Here is a 24,768-nt window from a genome sequence, read left to right on the forward strand (position 1 = left end):
TGACCACCAGAGTTTTTACAATTTATCTTTAAGGGGAAGATGAATATCTGTTCCAGATTTTATGGGAATCCATCCATGAGGTTTGTCACATTTCATTGAAAACCACAAATAAGGACCTCATGGTGGCGCAGGAGGTTAAGTCAGATCATCAAGTCATTAGGGTTCATTCTCTGAGGAACATGAATATCTGTAAAGAATGTCATAGCAATCCATTAGTGGATATTTCTCTCTGGAACAAAGTGCTGGACCAACTAAGCAGTGTCTCCATTCCTGGAGCCAAACCTGCAGCATGGCTAAACATGGCTCCTGACCACTGTAGTGGTTTTGGTTTTAATTCTCAGAAGGATCTGTCAATTTACTATTTAAAGTGACTTTCCAAAGATCCTCATCCACTAAATAGAGTGTTATTCATAAGTGCCAGATTTAACACACAGATCTTTTATGTATTCATATATTCAACTGTCTCTCTCTTCTCAATTCTTTGCCCTTTTTCACAGATTCTCTCTCTCATACATAACACACTCTCACTCACAGTTGCTCAACTTAATCAGTCACTATGCTGCAACAGTTTGTCGGTCAGTTTCTGGGAAAGCGGTCACACCTGATAGCAGTGGCGTAAAAAAGAGATGACATCATGTTCGACGTCTTGTGCTGTACTCAGTCTTACTAAGTTCATGCTAGTGGAGAAACAAAAAGTTTCACTTGTATTTAACTTTAAAATGGTAAAGAAATTTAAAATATTACAAGTAATCCTTTGTTGATTCTATAACATAATAATAACAAGAGTTTTTCATGATCAAAAAATATCAATGCAGTCAAATCGTGTAATGGGTTTCCTAGAAAGAACTTATTTGGTATTACTTATGAAGAAAATATGTACTGTAAGAAAAGCCCCATTTAAACCCAACTAAATATTTATTCATTTATGATAGAAAACTGTATTATATGTTGATTCATGTGTAAACAAATATAATATTTTTGCATGTTCAGCTTGACCTGCCGAGAAGTTTACACTCTCTTGGTTTCCCTGGCACATGATCCAAAGTGTATCTTTATTTTTCATCTAATAAGTACTAAATTACATAGGTCTTTCCAGGAAAGAAAATTATTATTAGAAATTATTAGGAAATTACAGGTCTGTAAAAAAATAAATAAATAATAAGCACAGAAGTTGTCCCAACTGTAGAGATTAAAACAATAATAAAGCAAAAGGAAAGGGGCATAAATAAAAGGCAAAGATTATAGAAAGGTAACATTTTGAGAGGAACATGCTGCTGAAGTGATTTGCTGGATGTCAAGATGTTTTAGTTGTTTTAAGAAAATTATGATCAAGGTCTTTTCTCCAATATATCTATTCATAATCATCTTTACAGATCTCACTTGAAGCTTTCCTCGTTCAAAAGCAGGAGGTCTAAAGTTCACAGTTTCACTCTCCTTGAGTTCATCCGGTCCTTTGGTACAAGTAGCCATAATCTGGTAATCAGGGTTTAATTTCCTGCAGTAAACTACAGAGTGAACAGAGATATAAGTCATCATGAATTATAAAACTGTGTTCACAGGTACTTTGGATGCACGCAGAGCCGGCTGTACGTGAATATAAGAAGACCTCAGTTTTATTGTGAAACACGTGAGAGACAGCGAGATCTGCTGTGCTTAAAAAAAGGATTCTTTGCATGTCAATTATGTAGCGTGAAACAGCTCATAAATGTTCTATTTAAGAGAGAAAGTCTTGACAGCATATTCTCAGGTCAGCTGACGTTAGGTGCCTGTCACCCCCGTGTCATCCTCACTTTGTCACATTGTGTCTTATGNGAGATCTGCTGTGCTTAAAAAAAGGATTCTTTGCATGTCAATTATGTAGCGTGAAACAGCTCATAAATGTTCTATTTAAGAGAGAAAATCTTGACAGCAGATTCTCAGGTCAGCTGACGTTAGGTGCTGAAGGTTGGAAAGGAAAAATAGCAGCGTACTGACACATGACTCAGCCTGTCACCCCCGTGTCATCCTCACTTTGTCACATTGTGTCTTATGAATGTAGCGGTGACATACACGTAATCGGACTCCCCAAATAACTGTAGTGTCAGTTTCTGCAGTCAAATTTACAGTAACCTAACAATAACTGCAACACTGTTCCAACCTGTAACCACTGGATGTGTCCACTTTATGCTTTACTTTAGAGATATTAGCTGATATTGCTGCCTTTATTCATTATACATCATTTTTTAAGCATTGCTATTCCTATCAGCTATGTTTTAGTGATGTTGTTTGTTGGCCTGCGACCAGAGTATGACCACAGCGGAACAATCAGAGCAATTACAGATTTTTATGATTAGGCTGCCTTCCTGTGTTTGACCAGATGTTGGCAGAAAAATTTTATTATGATAACATAATGTCCTCCAAGCTGGCTTTGGCTTTTATTTGCCAGCTTCATAGTTTGCAGAAAGGGACAGAACCTGTTGAAGCTGTGATTGAGGTAGCCAAAACACTTCAACTGCATTGTCTTATCAAACAAGGGAAAAGGGAGCTCAGGTCCCAAATGCCATAAAGCTGTTGTGTCTAGTAACACTCACCCTGTTTTCTTTGTCTATAACTCTCCTGGAACTAATTTAATTTGAAGCAGCTACTTGCTACAAATACACTCCCATCTTTACTGAGGAGAGTCAGAGATTTAATTTTGATCTATGACACTCCCGCAAACTCTTTGGCCTCAAAGTAATTAAGATTTAATGACATTTATAGAGAGTCAGTTAGCCTTGCACATGAGACCTTTTTTAATTAGGAAAGAAGCAGCGGTGGAAGAAGTATTCAGATCCTTTAATGAAAGTAGCAATACCACAATGTAAAGTTATTCCATTACACAGCAAAGTCAGCATATTAACTTTGATTTCAACACTTTTGAAGTGTCTATATGGGTCCACACCACAAAGAGTTAATCGTTTTGGAGAGCTGGTACCTTAACACTAACCAAGTGTAATTATTAACTCTTTTTGGAGTTAAAATGTAACACTTCTTAACACTACCCAGTGTTAGTTTTTCTCAATACTTGTATTTAGTGTTGAGAAATTGTTTGTTTACGATATAAGTATAACCTCCATATTAACACTGTAAGGTGTAAAAATAGCTCTTCTAAATAACTAAAAAATGACGCTTGCTAAAATAAAGAGGTCTTGTTTGGTTCAACCACATTTATTTTAAAACATCTACACCATAAACATGTTAAAATATATAGTAATATGAAACAATGTATGCTCTTACTCTCATTGCTTGTTTTTTTCCTCTATACACTATGCATGAAAATGTTCATCAAAGTACAGTGTGTCAACAGCACAACCTGTTGTGAAAGCATTGCAGATCCCCTTGAACACAGGTACGTTGTTGGATGTTCCAGTGCATATAAATAGATCAATCTGGTACTTAGTGCCATCATTTCTGACCCAATTTGTAGTTGAAACATCAGCACACGAATCTAAATTTCATGTTTGACATAGTAATTTTCCATCTATTAATTGTTTTAATTTTAAGAGGACTAACCTAAAACTTATTAAAACAATAATTTTCATAGTATAAGCCAGTTGACACTGATGTTGCCCTACTAGAGATTTTGTAAGGTTTTTGAAATTTTTTACAGACTTTTTAAAAAAATTGCGTCTTGCTTCGAATTGCATACATCACATATGAATATGACGGCCATGTTTTTTAAAAATACATCTTGGACAGTGTATCATTAGGTAGTGTTTGAGAATTATTTTTTTCAACATGTTATGGTGGTCACAGATCAAGTGTTTTTGGAAACATATCAAGCCATCAGTAAGGATAGGGGAAAAACAATATATTAATAATCTGTACAAGAGGAGCACAAAGTTCCAGTGATTATTGTCCTACTTTTGTCCTATTGTTTTACTCGTGACAAGTAAAAGTAAACAACAAGTAAGTAACGAGTCAGATTTTCAATTGTCTTTGTAAAGCCCAATCACAATTTGCCTAAGAGGGCTTTACACCCTCTGTCCCTCCCTGGATCCTCAATAAGAACACCTCCTGCCCCCCTAATAATAGAAATATGAATACTTATAGTAGTACATGATAGTATATATATATATATATGACAATAATAGCCTACTCATATGTGAATAATAATTGTAGAACTATGACTAATAATAATAGGCATCAGGCAAGACCAAGGCAGTAGCACACCTGTGACTTGCAATCTAGGCGCAACCCCAATCCATGCAAACCTGCAACGTGGGAAAGCACAAAAGCCAAGGGGGGAAGAAGCCAAGTTAGTAACATGCATTAATGAGACATTAATGTTTGCAGATGGAGAGAGAGGACAGAGGAGCTCTGTGTATCATAGGAAGTCCCCCGGCACTCTAGGCCGATATCAACCTAACTAGGGGCTGGTCCAAGGCGGGCCTGAGCCAGCCCTAACTATAGGCTTTATCAAAGAGGAAAGTCATAGGCTGACTCTTAAATGTGGAGACGGTGTCAGCCTCGTGGACCAATAAAAAGTACTCAATGTGGAAAAATGGTTCAGGTTAATCTTATAACTGATATTTTTAGATTATTATTGTTGATGCATTAATGTGTAAGCAGCATTTTTATTTTGATTTTTGAAGCTAACAATTTTATGTACTCCATCCATCCATTTTCGTAACCGCTTATCCTCTTGAGGGTCGCGGGGGGCTGGAGTCCCAGCTGACATTTGGCAAAGAGGCACCCTCGACAGACAACCATTCACACTCACATTCACACCTACAGACAATTTAGAGTCACCAATTAACCTGTTCCCAACCTGCATGTCTTTGGACTGTGGGAGTACCTGGAGAAAACCCACAGAGAGAACATACAAACTCCACACAGAAGGGCTCCCTCCTGGGATTGAACCAGGAACCCTCTTGCTGTGAGGCGACAGTGCTAACCACTATACTACTGTGCCGCCCGTCATATGTTATTATGTAAGCTCTTTAAAGTGATTAGCCATCAAATAAATGTAGTGGAGTTAAAAATGCATTAAAATGGAAATACTTGAATGAAGTACAAGTACCTCAAATTTGTATTTCAGTACTACATGAGTAAATTTATGTCATTGCGTTCCACCCCTGGTAATAACTGATTTTGTTTATAATTTTGGAGCAGGATGACATACCAGGCCCCAGCCCAGATCAGACCCAGAACATCAGCAGTGGAGCACATGTGCATCATTAGCCCCCTGAGCCACCAGAGAACCCACGTCATGGTCAAAGCCTCAGTTCACAGTGTCTGCAATTTGGAATAATTGACTTTCTCTGCATATTCTGCACAGGATAAACTTCTAAAACTCAGAGACAAGGTCAAAGTTAGCAACCAAGGCAGGTAAACAGACTCTTTGTCTCCATGTTGTTCCTCTCAGTGACCAGAGTAGTGAGTCAGTGACCAATCCCTTCTTTCCTTTTTCCCAACAGTGGAAAAGCACCACGCAGAAAAAGCAAAGGAGGGGTTTACTGTAAAAAGACCTCTCTGTGCAGACTTTGGCCTGCAGCCAAGCAGCAGCAGCAGCAGAGACGTGTCAGGCCAGGTATACCAGAGAGGCGCACTTCATAAACTCCACACTACTCGAACTGATAGTCTTGTGACTCCTAAATGACATGTTGATGTAGAGTTGTAAATCACTAAATACAGCCTCCTCTGAGCTTTCTTCGTGGACTTTAAGCTAGGTCTTGAAGATAGAGGCTGAACTTTGACTCAGGAGTCATCGTATATAAAATAGAGGAGAAGGTAAAAGAGGTTGTTTTACCTACCGGAGAGAGGAAGAGAGGACGAGGCCATGGCCATGTGGAGGACAGCGGGAGCTCTACTGCTAATACTACAAACTGGTAAAACTATATACACTAAAAACTACTTTTAAAACTATATGCACTTTAAAGTTACATACAATGTCATAGTTACATATAATGTTTGAATAATTAAAGATTTTGTGTCTTATTCTGTGCCATATTGTGATGCCATGCAAAACCAATTGTCTTAGAGGTTAACTAAAATGAATTTAACATGGTTTGATGATTTGATGTTTTGCTGGTTGTGCCAGAGGTGAAGATACACACAACGATAAATGCTTTAAAGGCAAGAGTGAGGCAACAATTCCAACATAAAGTATCCTTAATCTGAAACAGAAAGAGTAGATATATTGTTTGCTATTCATCAGACACTGGTTCATAACCTTTATTGCTTGACTAGCAACATCTACTCATGATCCCTCGTCACAGGTTGCATATGAGCTTTAAGCACTTCAACCAAGAAGTGATTTTGAGTAAAATCAGAAAGCACAATTTCAACCTATTTCTCACATCTTATTATTCATCAAATTGATAGTGTGGTCCTTTGAAGGATCCTAGTTGGGAAGCTGTCCTGTACTGCTGCAAAGATGCAGTGATAAAGGCATAATATAATCATAGTTGTTGGATAGTTGAGATCACAAGATGTCTTTATGAATCATTTGGTGGAATAGCTTAATAAAAGAATGATGAGTGGTCTCTGTGTGTCTCTTTCTCTCTCAGTGTCTGGCCAGAGCAACATCAGATGGTGCACCATCTCAGACGCAGAGCAGAGGAAATGTCAGGCCATGTCGCAGTCTTTCGCCGCCGTCTCCATCCGTCCGACCCTAGACTGCGTCAAAGGACTGACGGTTGAGGGCTGCGTTCAGAAACTACAGGTCGGTTTTTGAATGAACTCAGCATGTTTAAATAACTTGCGATTACAGTTGTTACTTTATAATCATACAGTCTCCTGTATTGTAAAACATCTTATTAATATCATCATCTATTCATTTATCAATCAGGACATCAGATGACTTATTAAGAGCTAATAAAATTTTGAATGGCAGAACACACAATCAGGCATCAGATAACAAGATAGGAACAAGGCCTGCGTGGAAGGTTGCAGTAAACTTGTTCATGGGCAATAGGTTACAGTTATCAGGCAGCACAAAGCACACTGGGTTTATGACACCCACAAAGATTTCAGAATCAGGATGTCCTATATATCAGAAGCTGAACTATGGGTGAAACACAAGAGTGGTAAATTACAGGGGAGACCGGGGATGGTTGGCACACTTTTCACTATCTGCTAAACCTTTCTGGCATGAGTTACGTAGAATATTCTGACCAGCAGCAAATTAAGGCCTCAGCTATAAATACATGTGTTTTAATGTACACAAATGTTTTCTAAATTAGTAGAAACAATTCGACCATTTGCTTCAAAGAAGAACCAGAAAACATCAACATTTAATAGAATATCTGCCCAATTTCAAACTTTTTAGGAAACTCATCAGTGGGAATGTGTAATTACTTTTGCCAATGGCCATTCAAAATGCTAATAATTAACTAACAATATAAACATTGCTTAAAACTCACAAAATAGTTTTAATCTCTCAAAATACAGTCACAGTTAAGACTAGTGCATTTTTAAATTTTCAGTTGCCAACCAACCCTACTCACATTTGACCCAACTCTGTGATGAAATTATGTCAGCCAGCTACCATCATTGTTAAATCTTGTATCAAAATGTAGATGATTCATTTGTCTATTAACCATAAGTTACACATTTACAATATCTCTAACAGAGATTTATTATACATTCAGTCCATAGACCACTTTTTTTAACAGATTTATTTATTCATCTTATAAGTACAGTACACTGAAATTAAGTGAACATAGATAACATTTTTTTCCCCTTTTTCTTTTACACAACTCCCCCACCCCCACCCCGCAGGTCCTGCAAAAAATAAAAAATAAATGAATAAATAAAGATAAAGAAAATAAGTAAATAGATAAATCTTTTTTAAATAAAATAAATTTAAATAAAAATAAATATGAATTTTTTTTAATTTAATAAAATAAAATAAAAATAAATAAACAAAATTAAGTTACATTAAATTAAAAAATAAGAATACACACACACCTTCTTCCGTCTTGACATTATGGTTAAATCTGTGACAATATAGAGGGAAATGTAAATGGAAAGTAATCCGAAACAATTTCTAGGTAGATAAAATGTCAACAAGTATTGATAGACCACTTTTTTTACTTTCAATATTATAAATGTAATCCTCACCAAAAGTAGGGCTTAGTGGGGCTCAGTGGCTTTCAGGGGTTTTAACAAAGGAGATGAGTGCAGGTGATGAAAGCAAACATTTTGATGATACATTTTTGTTCCTGTGACCTTCAAAGGACCAAAAAATAGCTGTGTGCCAAGTTGCCAACCACCCCATGTAGCCAACCAACCCTGATCATTTTCCTATCTAGCCTATGGTATAAGGAAATATGTACAAAAAACTATTAAGTATTTTCACCAGTCCAAAACATTTTCTCTTGCACTGCAATTTCAAAATCATCCCAAAGCCACAGAGACTCTCATTGTTCTAAGTTGTTGCCGTCATGAGTCTAAGTTTTAACTCCCTGATATTTGAACACTACTCTTTTTGTTTGGTGCGTCTCGGCAGAAAAAAGAAGCAGACGCCTTGTCCATGTTCGCATCTGACATCTACAATCTGGGGAAGACCGCGTCCTTCAAGATAGCTGCCGCTGAATCAAAAGCTGATCGTAAGATGTGTTTTTTCTTCATGTAAGAGAGATTCAAACAGAAAGACGTGGAAGGAAAGAGACGGAGGTAGTGATTCAGAGAGAAAGACAGGTGTGAAAAGTGATTTATTTGAGTTAAACTTTTGCTCCTCAGTCAGCTTTGCACCTCAGAAAGACAGGTTAGCTTATTCAGCTTGCTGTTTTAATGTTTAAAGAAATAGTTTGACATTTTATAGAGTGCAAGTTTGCTTTCTTGCCCAGAATTAGAGAAGAATAGTGATGCTACTTTCATGTCTTTACACTAAATGTGATGGTGAGCCAGCTGGCCATTAGCTTAGCTTAGCATAAAGACACAGAAGGAATGAGGGAAACAGCTAGCATGGCTCAGTCTAAAGGTTAAATAGCTCACCTAGAAGCACCTTTAAAGATAAGCAATTAACACTTGACTTGCCATTTGTTTATAAAAAATGTAATATAGAAATAATAATTTGTCTTTATATGAGAAGTTACATCCTGGACTATTTCTTGGATGGAGCCAGGCTAGCTGTTTCCCTCTATTTCCATTCCTTGTGCTAAGCTAAACTAAGCTAACCATGTGCTGCCTGTCGCTCAAATTTATCGTACAGACATGAGAGCGGTATCTTCTTGACAAAAAAGTGAGCAAACATATTTCCCAAACTGTTTAGTTCTTTATCATGGATAACCTGGAGTAAGTTGATTCAGTTATCACACCTGTTACCCTGATTATAATCTCTGTCCTGGGTGTGGGATAGGCCTAAAACAGGAGTGGTAGTCTACACTTTGACCTCCTAGACCTTAGATCACAGAGCCAGAATGTCATAGCCAATAGTACATTGCTGCCTTACAGAACTTACTGTCATTATGTATGTTAACAACTGTGCTATTGTTACCTCAGGTACTGGTGCCTCCTACTATGCAGTTGCTGTGGTGAAGAAAGCAAATTCTGGCATCAACATCAACAACCTGAAAGGAAAAAAAAGCTGCCACACCGGGAAAGGCCGCACAGCTGGCTGGAAAATGCCTTTAGGATATTTCATCGACCAGGGCTACATGTCTGTGATGGGCTGCAACATCCCACAGGGTAGGAAACATTCACTATACATACATATCTATACCTATAGAGACTGTACATACAGAAAGCTGGAGAGACCTGTGTGTTTGTTTTGTCAGGTGTGGCACATTTCTTCAATGCCAGCTGTGTCCCTGGAGCAAACCAGCTCGGTGACCCTGCGTCTCTGTGTCAGCTGTGCGTAGGAGACAGTGCTGGACAGCACAAATGTGAGATGAGTGACAAAGAGAGATACTACAGCTATGAAGGAGCTTTCAGGTAATACACATTCATACTCTGCTTACAATACGCAGAACTGTACATGTGGAGTGGATGTCTTTTTGTTTTTACTCCACGATATATCTAGAGGCCTTCCTTTGATATTAACAGTATTAGTACAGATTTGAAATATGACTCTTTTTTATTTTATTTACTTATTTGACATTGGATTTGAGGAACGCTTTCAAAGCAGCTGCGGTGGAATTCTGCAGGTAGCGTGCACCTTTGATTATAACCTTTTTCTCCCTTTTGTTTGGTGTCTGCAGGTGTATGGCTGAAGGTGCAGGAGAGGTGGCCTTCATCAAACACACAACTGTCCAGGAAAACACTGATGGTAATGCTTTAGTTAGCTGGATAGTCAGTCATTAGTTGGTTGTTTCAGTAACTAGTGACACATGCAACTTCTTTGTTGTGAGCTTGTCAGCTTTTAGCTAACTGTTCATTTTTTCACCAGGTCACGGCCCAGCCTGGGCACAAAAACTGGTGTCATCAGACTATGAGCTGTTGTGTCGTGACGGCACCAGAGCTCCTGTCTCTGATTGGAAAAGATGCCATCTGGTCCGCATCCCGTTCCGTGGGATTGTGGTCGGCGATCACGTCACTCCCTCTGTGGTGTTCAACATGCTGACTGAGGGCCTGGTACGTCCAAACAGGACCGCTGCTCACAATTCAGTTTTTGGTGTAAAAGTGTTTAAGACAAAGTAAAGCAGTCACATATGCACTATGCCACATTACTGTGAGATTCTATTTGTGAGATTAACTGAGTGTACCTTGCTGTCTGCAGGAGAAGTCGGGCTTCAGCATGTTTTCATCTACTGATTATGGAGGAGGAACTGTGCTCTTCTCGGAGTCATCCATCATATTCCAGGGGGCCGAGTCAGATGACCCCAAGAAGTGGATGGGTCGTTTCTATTACAACGCTCTGAGAGCCATGGACTGTAAACCTGAAGGTGAAACAAAAATAGCACTCATGGCTTTCCCGGTAGCCTCTGTGTGAAATGTATTGATAAATAAATATTAGTTTAATCCTGTCTGGTTAACTGGGCTACCTATCTACCTACCTAGCCATTAACCTTTCTTTCTTCCTTCACTACCCACCCACCAAATATGCCAGATTCGCTGCGGTGGTGTGTGTTGTCCAGCGGTGAGCAGAAGAAGTGTGCTGAAATGAGTGTGGCCTTCCAAAGTAAAGGTCTGACTCCATCTATTAAGTGTATCTACGGAGAGTCCGTGACTGACTGCATGAAGAAAATAAAGGTAACAGACGCTAGTTTGTGAAGAATTGCTACAGTGGTATTCATTCACTTCAACTTAAATCATTTAACACTAGAATCTAGTGGAGACTGGATTTTTTTAGACTGATTTGAGATGTTTATTTTGTAACATAAACATTTGTGATATTGATCATCACTTAGATTTGGTTGATAAAGATGTGTGACTAAGATTGTACTCAACAGGACATTTAACAGTCTTTGGTAGAAAAACTACAAAATAAAGACACTGATTCTAAACCAGAGGTGTGAACCTGAGTCATAAGACTTAGACTAGAGTCAGACTTGACTTAAGGATGTGACGACTTTAGACTTGACTTGACAAATTAAAAAAAAGACTCGAAATTCGATCATGCTGTGCGAGCAGGAGGGAAAGGTGCATTTACCTGTGAAGACAGACAACATAACCACAAATGTCAACCTGCTGGTGGAACAAAGGTCAGGGTATCATCAACATCAGCAGGATTCATCCTCTGGGGACAATGAATATCTGTACAAAATTCCATCACAATCAGCGCAGAGATTGTTCAGATATTTCAATCTGAAACGTGGTGGACTGACCGACAGACAGTGCCATCTATACAGCCATGCTGCAGACATTTTTATTTCTATACATGCATTTCTCTGTCAGTATATACTCTGGTAAAACTTTAAATGTAGTAAAAGGGACATAATGACTTCTTTAGAACTTGAAACACAAAGTGTACGACTTGGAGTTGGAAATTTCTAACACCAACTGATGGCTTTTTTATTTTTAGTCATTCTGGCATCTCAATCTCTGCTCTCTCCTTCATGTAGAACAACGAGGCTGATGCCATCACTCTGGACGGAGGTTACATCTACACAGCAGGCAAAGACTACGGCTTGGTCCCTGCCACTGCCGAGAGCTACACAGGTAAAAACACAAACACACAGAGACTCACACAAACAGTGTGTCACAAATTCTTGTCTCAAAGGCGACAGATACAGGTGGTTGTTTTTTGTTCTTTCTCCGCAGACGACCGCGATGGTTCCATGTACTATGCAGTCGCAGTGGTGAAAAAGAGTAGCGTTGACATCCGTAACCTTGACAACCTGCGTGGCCGTCGCTCCTGTCACACCGGATACGGTCGCACGGCTGGCTGGAACGTTCCCGTAGCAACGCTGATGGAGAGAGGCCTGATCACACCTCAGCAGTGTCAGATACCCCAAGGTCAGTGGGGTGTTTTTGTGTGTGTGTCGCAAAGGTGTGAGCTGAAGGAGTCAGAACTCAGAGAGATCCAGTGCACAAATACTGAAACTCGATAAAATGTAAGACTGCATGAAATATGCCCATTGCCGTTTACATTTATATAAAACAGAGATATCTTGACATTTACACACAAAGCTCAGCATTGTTACTTGATGACTCAAATGATTATCTGTCGATTCACTAATGTTTCAGCCATAGTTTTTATTTTCCTACAGCAGATGGATTTTATATGTGATATGTTTTTGTTATCAAAACAATAGACCTGACACTGACACATTAAAAGACTTAAAGCCTGGAAGGAATGTGGTGTATTGTTGCTGACCATGCATTCACTATCCATTCATTTCCAATAGTAAACATGGCTTTTTACAGTCATGTTTGGCTTTGTAAATTTTGTAATCAGTCAACAGCTAAGTAATAATCACACAAGCTTAGGAATTAAGGCATATGTAAATTTGTGTCACTTAAACACCATTTAGCATTGCACTTCAATTAAGTTGGAGGTCTTGCATAATGGAGTTAGCATAATTATGAGTTTTATACTGTGTAAACTGCACTTGTGCCAACACCCAAGTAGTAATTACAACTGGGACACGATGCCTCATGTCAACCATAGTCCATTGCAATTAAACTCAGATTTAATGGTTATAGTTTTATATTGTCAAAGCAAAGTAAATCAACCCTCACGACCAACTCTGCAATCATACAAGTGTCTGGAGCTATCTGATGACATGCCTGCAGATCCACACCTTCAGTTTGTTTCACATCCTTTCTGTTAAAAATCTGTAGTTTGTAGCCCAATCCAAGATTACATGATTTGTTGAGACTTGACAAAGCTCCTCAAAAGCCACAGAGAACATTATATGACTGTGGTTACAGGCCGAGTAGTAGGCCTACTAAACTATGAAACTCAACTTCATGTATAATTGATGGAATGAGCCTTTTTTGTATTTTTTGGTACAGCAGGTTATAAAACAGATCTAGTCCAAAAGCCTGAATTTTCCTTCTGTTTTCCTGTTTCCCATGATGCTCAGCGGTCGGAGGGTTCTTCAAGCAGAGCTGCGTACCGGGTGCCAACCAGCCCGGTTTCCCCAGCAACCTGTGTGGTCTGTGTGTGGGCGACAGCTCAGGACAGAACAAATGTGAGAAGGGAAAAGACCTGTATGATGGATACGATGGTGCCTTCAGGTAACAACATGTTACACACAAGGTTTTCCCCACTCTGTATTTACATTCTAGAATTTTCTCCTCTTGGTGTCCTCAATGTTACTTACAGTGTAACATAGTTTGGGAGTTGAGTGTAGTTGAAGTTTTTAGTGGCTATACAGACTTCAACTTTTTATGAAAGAACCACATATTTTCAGGCAGCATCTTTGGCACTGATGATTCAAGTTGTAGAAGTGCTCTAGCTGTCAGCTGTCTACAGAAAATTTATTGTGACTTTTACTTTTGAAAACAGGGGAGCCAAAATAGCCTCTCCAATTTAGCAGCTTTGCCACCTTCAACAACTTGACAATTTATGTCACACGTGTGTCTATGTGTCCATTCAGGTGTCTGGCGAAGGGAGAGGGAGATGTGGCTTTCGTGAAGCATTCTACTGTCTTCCAAAACACTGATGGTAAGACAAGAAACCCCACTATACAAAATGTCCCCCTTCTAAGAGTCTTATTGTTTTACGGGACATAATTAACCACCTCACTTTGTGCGTTCAGGTAACTCTGGTGAATCTTGGGCAGTAGATCTCCTGTCTACAGACTTCCAGCTGCTCTGTTCTCAGGACACTAAAGCTGAGGTCTCACAGTACAGACACTGTCACCTGGCCAGAGTCCCCTCCCACGCTGTAATGGTTCGGCCCAGCACCAACATCCACGCCGTCTATGGACTCCTGGACCGCGCACAGGTACAGTAAGAGTGTGAATGAGTCAGACGCTATGAGCCACCAACATGTAAAGACCTCAAACTGGATTAAGACGGGTAATCCTTTACAGTAAAGGACTCACTGATATACATTTTCTGTGCTACATTTAAGGATGCTCTGACATCTGAGAATTCGAACTTTGCTGCCCAAGATCATCACAGCAAGTTATTTTGTTGGACAATCAAATCCAAAAGATAAACTCTTTTGGTGATTAAATGTTTGTTTGTTTTTTACATTTTGGTAGATAGATAAATGCACCAAGAAACTATAAATAGTGGTTTTAACTCTGTTGTGTTTAAATTTGTGTTGTGTTAGTGCACAAGAACCACATTTTCCAGGTTTATCTTTCAGCATAACTTCCCTCTTCAGGGAAAAGTTGAGAACAAAGAGGAAGTAAAGTTAGTATAAGATTGTGATATAAAATCAGTGCTAAACACAAGGAAACTATAGTAGTATATTAGAGTTTCCATGTTAAAAAACAGAACATCTCCTTCCTTGAATGTGTTCTACATTAGTTCATTCTATACTCCCACAAAAATATGTACAATTTAAAAAGTGTATGAAAGAAATATAATAAAAACTGTGTAAACACAGTGTTAACGTTTAACCATCAAAAACAAAAGTGCTCCACTTGATCCACACAGGAATTGATTTCACAGGAGTGGCTGACTGGAATTTAGGTAATTAATTATGTTGGTCAGTTTCGGTGTTTATTCCGTGTCTCTCTGTTCCCTGTAGGAATTTTTCAGCAGTGACACAGGTACTGGTTTCAGGATGTTTGACTCACAGGCCTATGAGGGCACAGATCTCATCTTCAAAGACTCCACTGTTCGCCTGGTGGGTGTCGGTGACAGAAAGACCTACCAAGAGTGGCTGGGCCAGGGCTACATGGACTCACTGGTCAACATGGAGTGTAACTCATCGAATGCAGGTAACCACAAATAAATCATTCCTTACAATCCAATGTCAGTCAAAATGATCGATGTTTTTAATGTTTGAAATATAAAGTAACTAAAGCTGAATTAGAAACCCAAATTTTTGTTGCCATCACAATAGCAGTATGAACCACAGCCACTTACACATTTCTAATTTAACTGAATACACCAACTGCACAGCAAGTGATGAATTTTTTTTTTGATCAACGTTAACGGAATAGTTGGATATTTTGGGAAAAACATTTATTAAATTTCTTGCTAAATATTAGATGATAAGATTGATACCACCCTTATATCTGTACACTAAATATGAAACTACAGCCAGCATCTGGTAAGCTTAGCTTAGCTTAGCATAAAGACTGGAAACACAGGTAAACAACAGTTGGCCCGCTCTGTCCGGTGTAATATTACACACTCAAGATATGTGTTTATTAGCGAGCTTATAAGATGTTAGTAGGCAAATTCTTACACTGTGGAACACGGCTGTAATCAAGACCAACTTAACTGAGTCCAAGTCAAGTCCAAGACCAGGTCCGGTCGAGTCTGAGTCAAGACTAAGTTCAAAGTCCAGAGTAAATCGAGTCCTGTTTAAGAAACCAGATTTAATTATGGTGGAATTTGCAGACATTTTTCTGTCTAACGTTAGTGAAGGTTGAAGAATAGTTAGGAATTTAGGAAAGCCTGGTTCAAGGACCTGCAGGCTTGCAGACTTGCACATGCAGAAGGTTCCATTTCACTCTTTTATTTTAAGGAGGTTTGAGCTGGTTTGAGATTTCATGTACTCAAGTTCAGGAGGGATGAGGCAGATCAACATGCTCCTTTGTGCTCCAGGGGAAAAGGACTGCCACCTGTGAGCTGTTGCTACATATAGGCTCTGCCCCTTCAGGAAGGGGGAGACAAGTAGAGGGGTGCTTGAGGATTTTCCACAAAGGTAGTTTGATGGTGACTTGCTTGTCCATAAGAGCCATTGGGACCAAACACCATCACTTCTGTTTTCTTTTCATTAAAATGTAACAAGTTCAGGGCCATCCAGGCTTTAATGTCTTCGAGACATAACAGAAGTGGTTTAAGCGAGAAAGCATCTTTCTTCTTCAGCGGCACATATATCTGACTATTGTCAGCATAACAGTGGAAAGAAATACCATGCTTTCTAAGGATGGAACCCAGAGGCAGTAAATACAGTGAGAAAAGCAGGGGCCCTAAAATTGAACCCTGTGGAACCTCATACGACACAGGAGCAGAGCAGGACTCAGAACCACCAATGCTTACACACATAGTTCTGTCTGCCAGATAACAACTCTATACAACCCTGCTTTGGACTAGCTGTTTCCCCCTTTTTCAAGTCACTGAGCTAAGCCAACCTGCCTGTCTCCTGGCTCCAGCTTCACCCTTCAGACATAAGAATGGTATCAATCTAACTCTTGAGGTGAAAGCAATTAGGGGTTTTTTTCCCCAAAAAAGTCAAGCTCTGATAAGAAGCTCATCACTGTTTAATATTCAGCCGGCCTATGTTACAGCACAGGCTAATGTTTAAGCCGACTGTGTGGACAGCACAATCAATTACATATATGTCAACTTGTTTCAATGTAAATATCTCTTTCTAATCTCTTTGTTTCATCAAAATACAGCCAGGGGTGTCTGAGATACAGACATGTAATTGAAAAATGGATGAACAATGAAACAGCCTCTTGGGCTTACTGGTATAATTTTGAAAATGTTGGAGTGAAGAGATGGGATGAATCATTCTTAATCATCAAAAATTATGGACAGATCGATGAAGGTTTTTTCCTATGTAAAAATGATAATAATTCCAAATGTCTCTTCTTCTTACAGTGATGTCCTCCTCATGGCTACTGCTGCTGGCCCTGTTCAGCCTCATGCTGACCAACCTGTGGATGTAATGTGACACAGGCCCCCCGACGTCCTCTATTGTTCACCGCTTACCTCTTTAGTCTTCCTGTTTCCACTCCTGCGTCCTCCCTCTCTTCATGTCTGGCCCCTTTTCTGTCTTTTTTTTCTCCGATTCTCACACAGAAATCTTTAGATTTGAACCTTCACCCATCTTAGCCTTACTCAAGTCCAGTTTAGCCCTGCTGTCCAGACACCTTTTTATACCTGAATCTGTGTTTTTCTCCTAAAATTGCATAATTTTTACCTGATTGTGTGTTATTTTAATACATGAGAGAACGGCATGTTGGAGCTGCCTTTGGATTTAAATAGTGCCGGTGTTGAATTGAAGCACATTGTCTCCTTTTTTTATGGCAGATAAGAGAGTTAAGTTGCCAAAGGACTTTTAGCCCGTGAGAATTAGACATGGTGAGAGAAGGTGTTGCTGCCACTTTGTTTACTGAGGGTGAGCTGCCATATCAGTGTGTATGCTGCCACCTGTTACATTGATCTAATGGGTTGTGTATGCCTGTCTCTCTAAAGTTAGTTTTACAAAGAACAGATATTCTGATTTTTGACCTCACATGAGCTGTGGTAAATCAGAAATTAAAAGATTATCTGCAGTCTTTAGACTTAGATCACTTTACCTTTACTATCTATTTTGTGTGAGTGAGAGATCAGTGACCAGGCCCTCTTCTTTATTAGATAAGGATTTTTAATTTGGGTAAATATGCTTATTAACTTTTTTGCCAAGATTAGACAATTGATATGTCCCTCAGGAGCTGGAGCCCGAGGGTGATTAGCTTAGCTTAGCCTAACCTTAAAGCCCCTACCCAGCTCATCATTTCTAAAAAAAATAATTTTTCATGTGAATATAAAAATCAGATTGCTGTTCTTTCTCTGCTGCCTCTTGCTCTGTGTGCACTACTAAACAACACAACCCTCCCTTACTTTAGGCTGTGTTTCTACAATAAGCTAATGCCATATCAGTGAATATGCACTAGTGTGACCTCCACACAGAGCTGTGCTGGGGATAGTGTGATGATGAGTGACTGAAAGTTTGTCCATAGGTCTGTCTGCTTCATGTGTTCTCCTCAAACACTGAAAAATCAAGAAGATAAATAATTTAGTTAATCTGCATTAACTCTTTTTATTCTCGATTATTGATGAGAACTGCTCTGGTAACAGATAGTCAGCTTACGTTCCGCCTGCAGCCATTTTTCACTCCTTTTTTTTATCTAAGCATTTGGACACAAATGGAGTGGGTAACTCTGACACATTGGTCAGGTTCCATCAGATTTGGGGAGAACATAAAGAAAACATCCTGTGGTTTGTGCTGGGGAGTGAACAAATATTTGTTTGACTGGATGGTTTGAGTCAAGGATGTTGTTTAACTTGCATTTTGTTGGATTTGTAGTAAGAAAATTAACTCCATTTCAATTTTAGAAGAGATTTGGTGTAATATCTTTTGTCATGCAAGGATGTCAAGGGAATATAATATGGTTAAAGGAAATTAATTGTTTATAGTTAACTATTCTGCATCAAATACTTTGCTCTCATTGCTTCTAACTCACTGGTTTTCAACTATTTTTGTGTTAAGGAACCGTACGTTGATACACATTAGGTCGCAGACCTCCACATGATAAGATTTCACTTCAGGGACTGAAAATATTTTGGTTGTTAGACATGATTAAGCCCAGAATTCTACAGTTCGACCACAGTTGAGGAGATAATTGTGGATGAAGTGAAACTTATGATCAGAATAGTCACTCTTAGGACTCTTACTCACACTGGGCTCACTTCTTCACTTCTGGGGAACCCCCTGGGACTCCCTCAAAGACCCCTGGGGATCTCCAGACTCCTGGTTGAGAACCACTGCTCTGACCCAAACAACTCACTCCAGAAATGTCTCTTTCTGACTCAAACCTACCTGTTCTGGTCATATCTACTGTACTTCCAGCTGCCTGATGCTGCTTCCTGCTTTAAAATGTTGATTGGATGTGTATTTTCCTACATTGAGAGATTTATTTTTATATGAAGCTCAGATGCCATATCAGTGTATATGTACTGACTCATGCTGTCAGAAATTAATGCCTTCTCTTCCTCCGATAGAGATTTATTTCTATGTGAAATGATGTCACATGTAACTAATATTTAGTTGCCAGGCCAGTGAGTCTGCACAAGTATTGCTACATAAAGCTGCTGACTTGAGCTGTTTTCTGTGCTTGTTCAAATAAAATAAAGCTATATAAAATGCATACTGTTGAGCTATTCTTTATGAGAATGTGCCATTATTATTATTAAGGTGGGACCAAATCATGGTTTAACAAGTCATCGGGTCGATCCCCATCTCCTCCTGTCTGCATGACAAAGTATACTTGGGCAAGATGCTGAACACCAAATTGCTAAAAGAAATTAAGTGTGTTTAAACTGGGTAGCAGGTGGCACCTTGTACATTATAACCTTGCCCAGTGTGTGAATGTGTGTGAATGGGTGATGATGACTCTGTAATGTAAAAAAAAAAAGTAGTATTCAAGTATTTTCAAGACAAAAGGCTCAAATCCAAGTGAAGTCCTGAGTCATTGGTGTTAAAGTCCAAGTGAAGTTGCAAGTTTCTTTTGATTTATCAAGTAGTCTAAAGTCAACAAATTTGTGACTCACGTCTGCTTTGGGTCAAAGTCGTGTGACTCGAGTCCACACCTCCTGGTTATTGATGTTAATTTTCTGCAGATGTTCCAAACTGTGTCACATAAACACCCTCATCATGTGGCAGTTCTGTAAAAAGTCTTAAACCAAAGCTACTAGAAACATGTTATTTCCATCAGAATAAGTACATTTGGAATTTGGTTTCATCATTTAAATAACCAAATGATGAGGTCAGCAGTAAAATGTGTTAAAAATTTTTTTTTTTTTTTTTTTATGTCTTTACACCGTGCAGCAACGTTATTTTTTCGGGTTGTCCGCCTGTTCGTCCCATTCTCGTCAATGCAATATCTAAAAAAATGCAATTAAAACATTTTATTAAATTTCTTTGAAATCTTCCCTACGTATATTATATGAGTCTGGCCAGATGTGGATGTAAACTGCAAGTTGACTGGTCCAAAACTCGAAGATATTATATTGTATAAGACCATAAGGCAAATAGAAGCAGCAAATCCTCACATTTGAAAAGCTCAACTCATCTAATGACTTAAGAATCATCAAAATAGTTGCATAATAATTTTCGGCTAATTGGATTATCATTGCATCTCTACATGACAGTACAGTATACAGTAACTGGCTCATGGTTTTGTCAGGGTCAAAAGATAGATGGAAAATATGAGGGTACATGATGGAGCCAGGTATTAAAGTTGTTGTACATGCTCTGACCAGGCCACTGCTGTTTATGTATGCAGGTGTTTGACATTGCTCTTTAAAGCGAGTCAGAAATTCTCTCCAACGTTCTTATATCTCTGTTGTTGGAGTTGTGAAAGCAAATAGACTTTGAGTTACAACTTGACGGCCGTAAACTATGAAGTTCACTCTGTGACTCTGCAGGTCTGACACTGTGTTTCTAGGTCAGTACGTGACAATAATCCACAGGTCAGTTGTTGCATTTACACATACAAAACTGTTTTGGAAAATTGGAAAATGTTATTCTTTGTTATTTACACTTCAAGCTTTAAGTCCTGAGATTATATCAATTGTAAGTAATATCAACTGACACGGTCCATCAAAGTGCAGTGTTATAAATTATAATATTTATTATACACTCAGCAAAAACAGTGAATTCATTGTCTATACATATCATCACATCGGTCTCTAATGTAGATTTTTTGACCAATAAAAATACTGACCAAGACAATCTCATGCACAGATTTGTGAAAGCAGCAAGATTTGTGCCTTGGCTGGAGGGAAATGGTAAAAAACTAACAAACAAAATTAAAGGGCATCATTTGCTGAACTACCAGTGTGTGGTTTTGTTTCAGAAATTGTTGTGAAGAGGCCATGGCTGATAGGCAGTGTAAGGAATCAGTTTTTAATGAAATAACTCTGAACTGTCAACTTATTCTGGAAAAGTGCACTTAACATTTCCACATTATCACAAACTTCCACTTAATCTCCAAGACAGGTTCTACATTTCCACTAACAGGTAAAAAGAACACGTCCAGGTGTGTGCAGAGATGTGAATACAGTGCATTTATTTAGTTTAACATAAAATATCTGGCCATAAATTGCAGGTCGGTGTGGACCTCTTCGCATTATTAACAACCACCATTTCTGATTGTGAAATGACCACTGTCCAGCATGAAGCCACTTTGTGATGGCTGCAGATAACCATTAGTCTGCTGTAGTGTTTCTGAGGCAGATTGTTTATACATCAGCTCTCCTTTGACCTCCTTCAGTCACTGATGGTTACATAGAAACATGAAAACTTGTCGGCTATCAATAACCAGTCACAGAAGTTATCAGTGGCTTCTCAGTCTCTTCACAGCCAGTCTGTCCTCTTTACTTCTTGATCTGCCTGGAGCCGTCTTTCCATCCCTCCTTCACTTCATTCACAAATGTCTCTCCGACCTTCCTGAGGCGACTGCCCACCTCTCCCATGTCCCCGGGGACTCTGCCGGCCTCGTCCCGGACCTGCCGCAGCGTCTGTGACCTCAGGACCCGCTCTGAAGCGTCCCGGCCGGCTATCTGAGCCTTGGTGATGGCGTAGGCTGTGATCTGGGCCGCCCTGCGAATCGGACGAGACTCTGCCAGCTTCTCAACTACATGGAGGTTGTTGAGGAGGTTAAATAGCATACGAGCTAGCATTTTGTCGACTGGTTTCCAAAGACCCTTGACGCGTTAGCTTAGCTAGCTAACTTAGCTGTCCCGTTCAACTTTTGTATTTCCGCCCTGTAAGAGACACCAAATGTTTACTGTCAGTTAGCTGGAGATACATATCGTCGGTAGCTCATAATGTCATGTATGTAGAGGGTTCTGTAATTATTAGTAACTATACATAAAGATGTTGACTTACTTCAGATGATCCAGGTGACCGGTAGCTTATAATGGATGACATAAGAATCTGAGAGGAGCGAGGCTGAAGTCAGTTTCAGATTCGATTTTTTTCAAACGTCCCCTGAACGCACCAATCCTAGGGTGCATTACATCATGCTAAAGTGTCTCCTCACTTCCTGTCCTCGCGTTAGTCCCACCCACGAAGATGCTAGAGTGGGAGGTGAGGAAGAGGATGGAGCCAAATGAGAGATCCTTGTTGGACATAATCAGTCTTTAGCAACATCATTTACATATGACCTGCCAGACAAGTGTATCACCTTTCAATGCAACACAGGACCCCTTATTCAACAACAATTTCAAAACCTCACAGTATCTTTCATAGGAAAAGCTCTTATTGGCCTATGAAAGCCTTTCGTATAGCTACAGGAAGCCTTTATTCACTCATGTAAACTGTTAAACACAGCCAATTCAGGGATGTAAATATGGACAGTGCAGGCAGTGTGTTTGCACTGGGGCTTGTGAGGTGGGGGGCCTCCAACAGTCAGTACATTTACATGGACAGTTTAATTCCACTTTTAATCGGAATGAGAGGCCATTCCGATTAAAAGTGGTCACGTAAACGGTCATTCCGATTGAAAATTAAATCCGATTAAAGGGGGTGGTTTATTCCGTTTGTCATTCCGAATGAAAGAATTTTGTGTGCATGTAAACGCTCATTCCTCTTAAAGTTCATTCCAGTCTTTCTGCACATGCTCGTATCCTTGCCCTTCTGGTGCGATGACGTATATAGCGCGCATAGCAACGTGCTGAGATAGAGCAGTCGGACTTGTTGCACTCACCGGTTTCCATTTGCCAAAGCACGGTCTTCTATCTCCCTTCTTTGACCTTCTACCTCCCTTCTCCTCCACAACAGACGAAGCATTAGCAGAACAAGGTTGTTGTCGTACTGCTGCTTCAAGAATATAAGCAAAACAAGCCCGAAAAAGGCACTAAGAACAGCATCGTCAAGCATCATGTTATCCAGAGCGAGGACTACAGTGTTTTCTTCCGGTAAGCGTAAACACGTAACATCCGCCCCGCCCCCTATCCAATCAGAAACCTTCCCTGCCCCAAACCTTGTGCAGACCTGAATAAAGGCGATTAAACTGATCTCCCGTGTAAACCCTCATTCAGAATGAATATTTCTCATGTAAACTACCTGGAAAGACTTTAATTCCGAATGATTTCATTCAGATTTATTTCATTCTGAATGAGAAGCCATCATGTAACTGTAGCCAGTGTGTCGGGTGGAGAATGGACCTTTATGAGTGATTGCCACCTTGGAAATATGCCTGTGTTCGAAAAGGAACTCTCATTAAATTAAAATTAGTGCCATTTGTTATATGTACCCTTTAAAAAGGCAAACCCATCTCTGTCATGTTTCTTTTTTTGTAAAATACTCAAAAGCATCTATAACAAAAGTATATGCTTATTCTTTAGCTTTAAATAAACTATTTTATAAATTAAGTAATCTATAACTATAAATTAACTATTCTATATTAAACTATTAAAAATTGTACATTGAATTAATTATTTCTTATTTTCTCTGATATTTTTGTTATGTGCAGATATGAAATTGATGACTGGTGGGTAATATGTATGTTGATATTATCCAATGTCAAGTCTCTGATCATGTGACGAGACGATATGTGCATGATAGTGTGCACTAGGGCCCATCATAACTACCTTATGCCACTGAGCTGATTATTAGTAGAAAGCTATAATTACTGTTGTGGATTTTAATAACCATTTAATATTTCCTTCAATCTTCTCATTTTTGTAGAGATCAGTGTTATTTGTTATGATTAGTTAGGTATTCCATTCATTTGCATTATTGTTATCTGCACAATAAAACACCACATAGCTGCGTAATAATGTATGTATGTCAATTGTATTGTAAAATAAAAAAACAAACTGCTGCTTTGTGTGATGCCACCACACTTTACTATTAAATTATCCCATATTTTAAAGTGTTACCTTTACCAAGTTGATGGCGTATTATATTGCATCTCATGTGATTGTGTTGTATGATATTATCTGTAGATCCCTTTACACACACTACAGGGTGAGCAGTGTGAGAATCAACTGTGTGAATAAAGAATCGTGGAGGTGAGGCGTTGTACATCACAGCATGTTGGTGAAGATCCTCAGTCATCAAGGTCATGGTCACCCTAAGTGCTATATCATAGGCAACTGGACTTGCTTGAGTGTCTTGGAGACGTTTCAACTCACATCCGAGAGGCTTCTTCAGTTCTAAACAAATGTTAACCTTCAGTTCAGTCAGAACTGCAGAAGCCTCTTGGATGAAAGGTGAAACATCTTCAAGACACTTAAGCAAGTCCAGTTGCTCACGATGTAACACTTGGAATACACCAAGGTACGCAAAAAAAACCCCCAAATCTCGTCATGACCCTTGGGGAGCTCTGTAGTCACGTCATTTGATAAAAGACTTCTCTGTAGGATTCATTAGTGTTTCCTTGCTCTAAGCTCCTCTAGACAGCTCCTCTAGATGGCTCCTCTCTCCCTTCTCCTCGTCTCTTCAAGGTGCATTTAAGGGATTGGAATATCCTTCATGATAGCAGAGGGGGTGATTTCCAGGTCACA

At 39.3% G+C, this 24,768-nt stretch overlaps 2 protein-coding genes across 2 annotated transcripts; one reads left to right on the plus strand and one right to left on the minus strand.

The window, feature by feature from the left end:
• Positions 1–5,608: 5,608 nt before the first annotated feature.
• Positions 5,609–19,500, plus strand: meltf (melanotransferrin). Its single transcript, XM_050054806.1, has 16 exons — positions 5,609–5,849; positions 6,531–6,685; positions 8,474–8,573; positions 9,469–9,654; positions 9,744–9,900; positions 10,167–10,234; positions 10,355–10,539; positions 10,685–10,850; positions 11,015–11,157; positions 11,970–12,066; positions 12,169–12,363; positions 13,437–13,590; positions 13,953–14,020; positions 14,115–14,302; positions 15,059–15,251; positions 17,089–19,500. The coding sequence occupies exons 1-16, from the start codon at positions 5,801–5,803 to the stop codon at positions 17,154–17,156; spliced, it is 2,172 nt and encodes a 723-aa protein (XP_049910763.1). The 5' UTR covers positions 5,609–5,800; the 3' UTR covers positions 17,157–19,500.
• A 1,798-nt stretch (positions 19,501–21,298) lies between these two features.
• On the minus strand, positions 21,299–22,296 carry LOC126396553 (protein NCBP2AS2-like). The gene is made up of 2 exons (XM_050054737.1): positions 22,145–22,296; positions 21,299–22,020 (listed from the first exon to the last, which is right to left on the minus strand). Exon 2 carries the CDS (start codon positions 21,934–21,936, stop codon positions 21,631–21,633), a length of 306 nt encoding a protein of 101 aa, XP_049910694.1. The 5' UTR covers positions 21,937–22,020; positions 22,145–22,296; the 3' UTR covers positions 21,299–21,630.
• Positions 22,297–24,768: the final 2,472 nt, after the last annotated feature.

Source organism: Epinephelus moara, chromosome 10, assembly GCF_006386435.1.
Source record: "Epinephelus moara isolate mb chromosome 10, YSFRI_EMoa_1.0, whole genome shotgun sequence".
NCBI lineage: Eukaryota > Metazoa > Chordata > Actinopteri > Perciformes > Serranidae > Epinephelus > Epinephelus moara.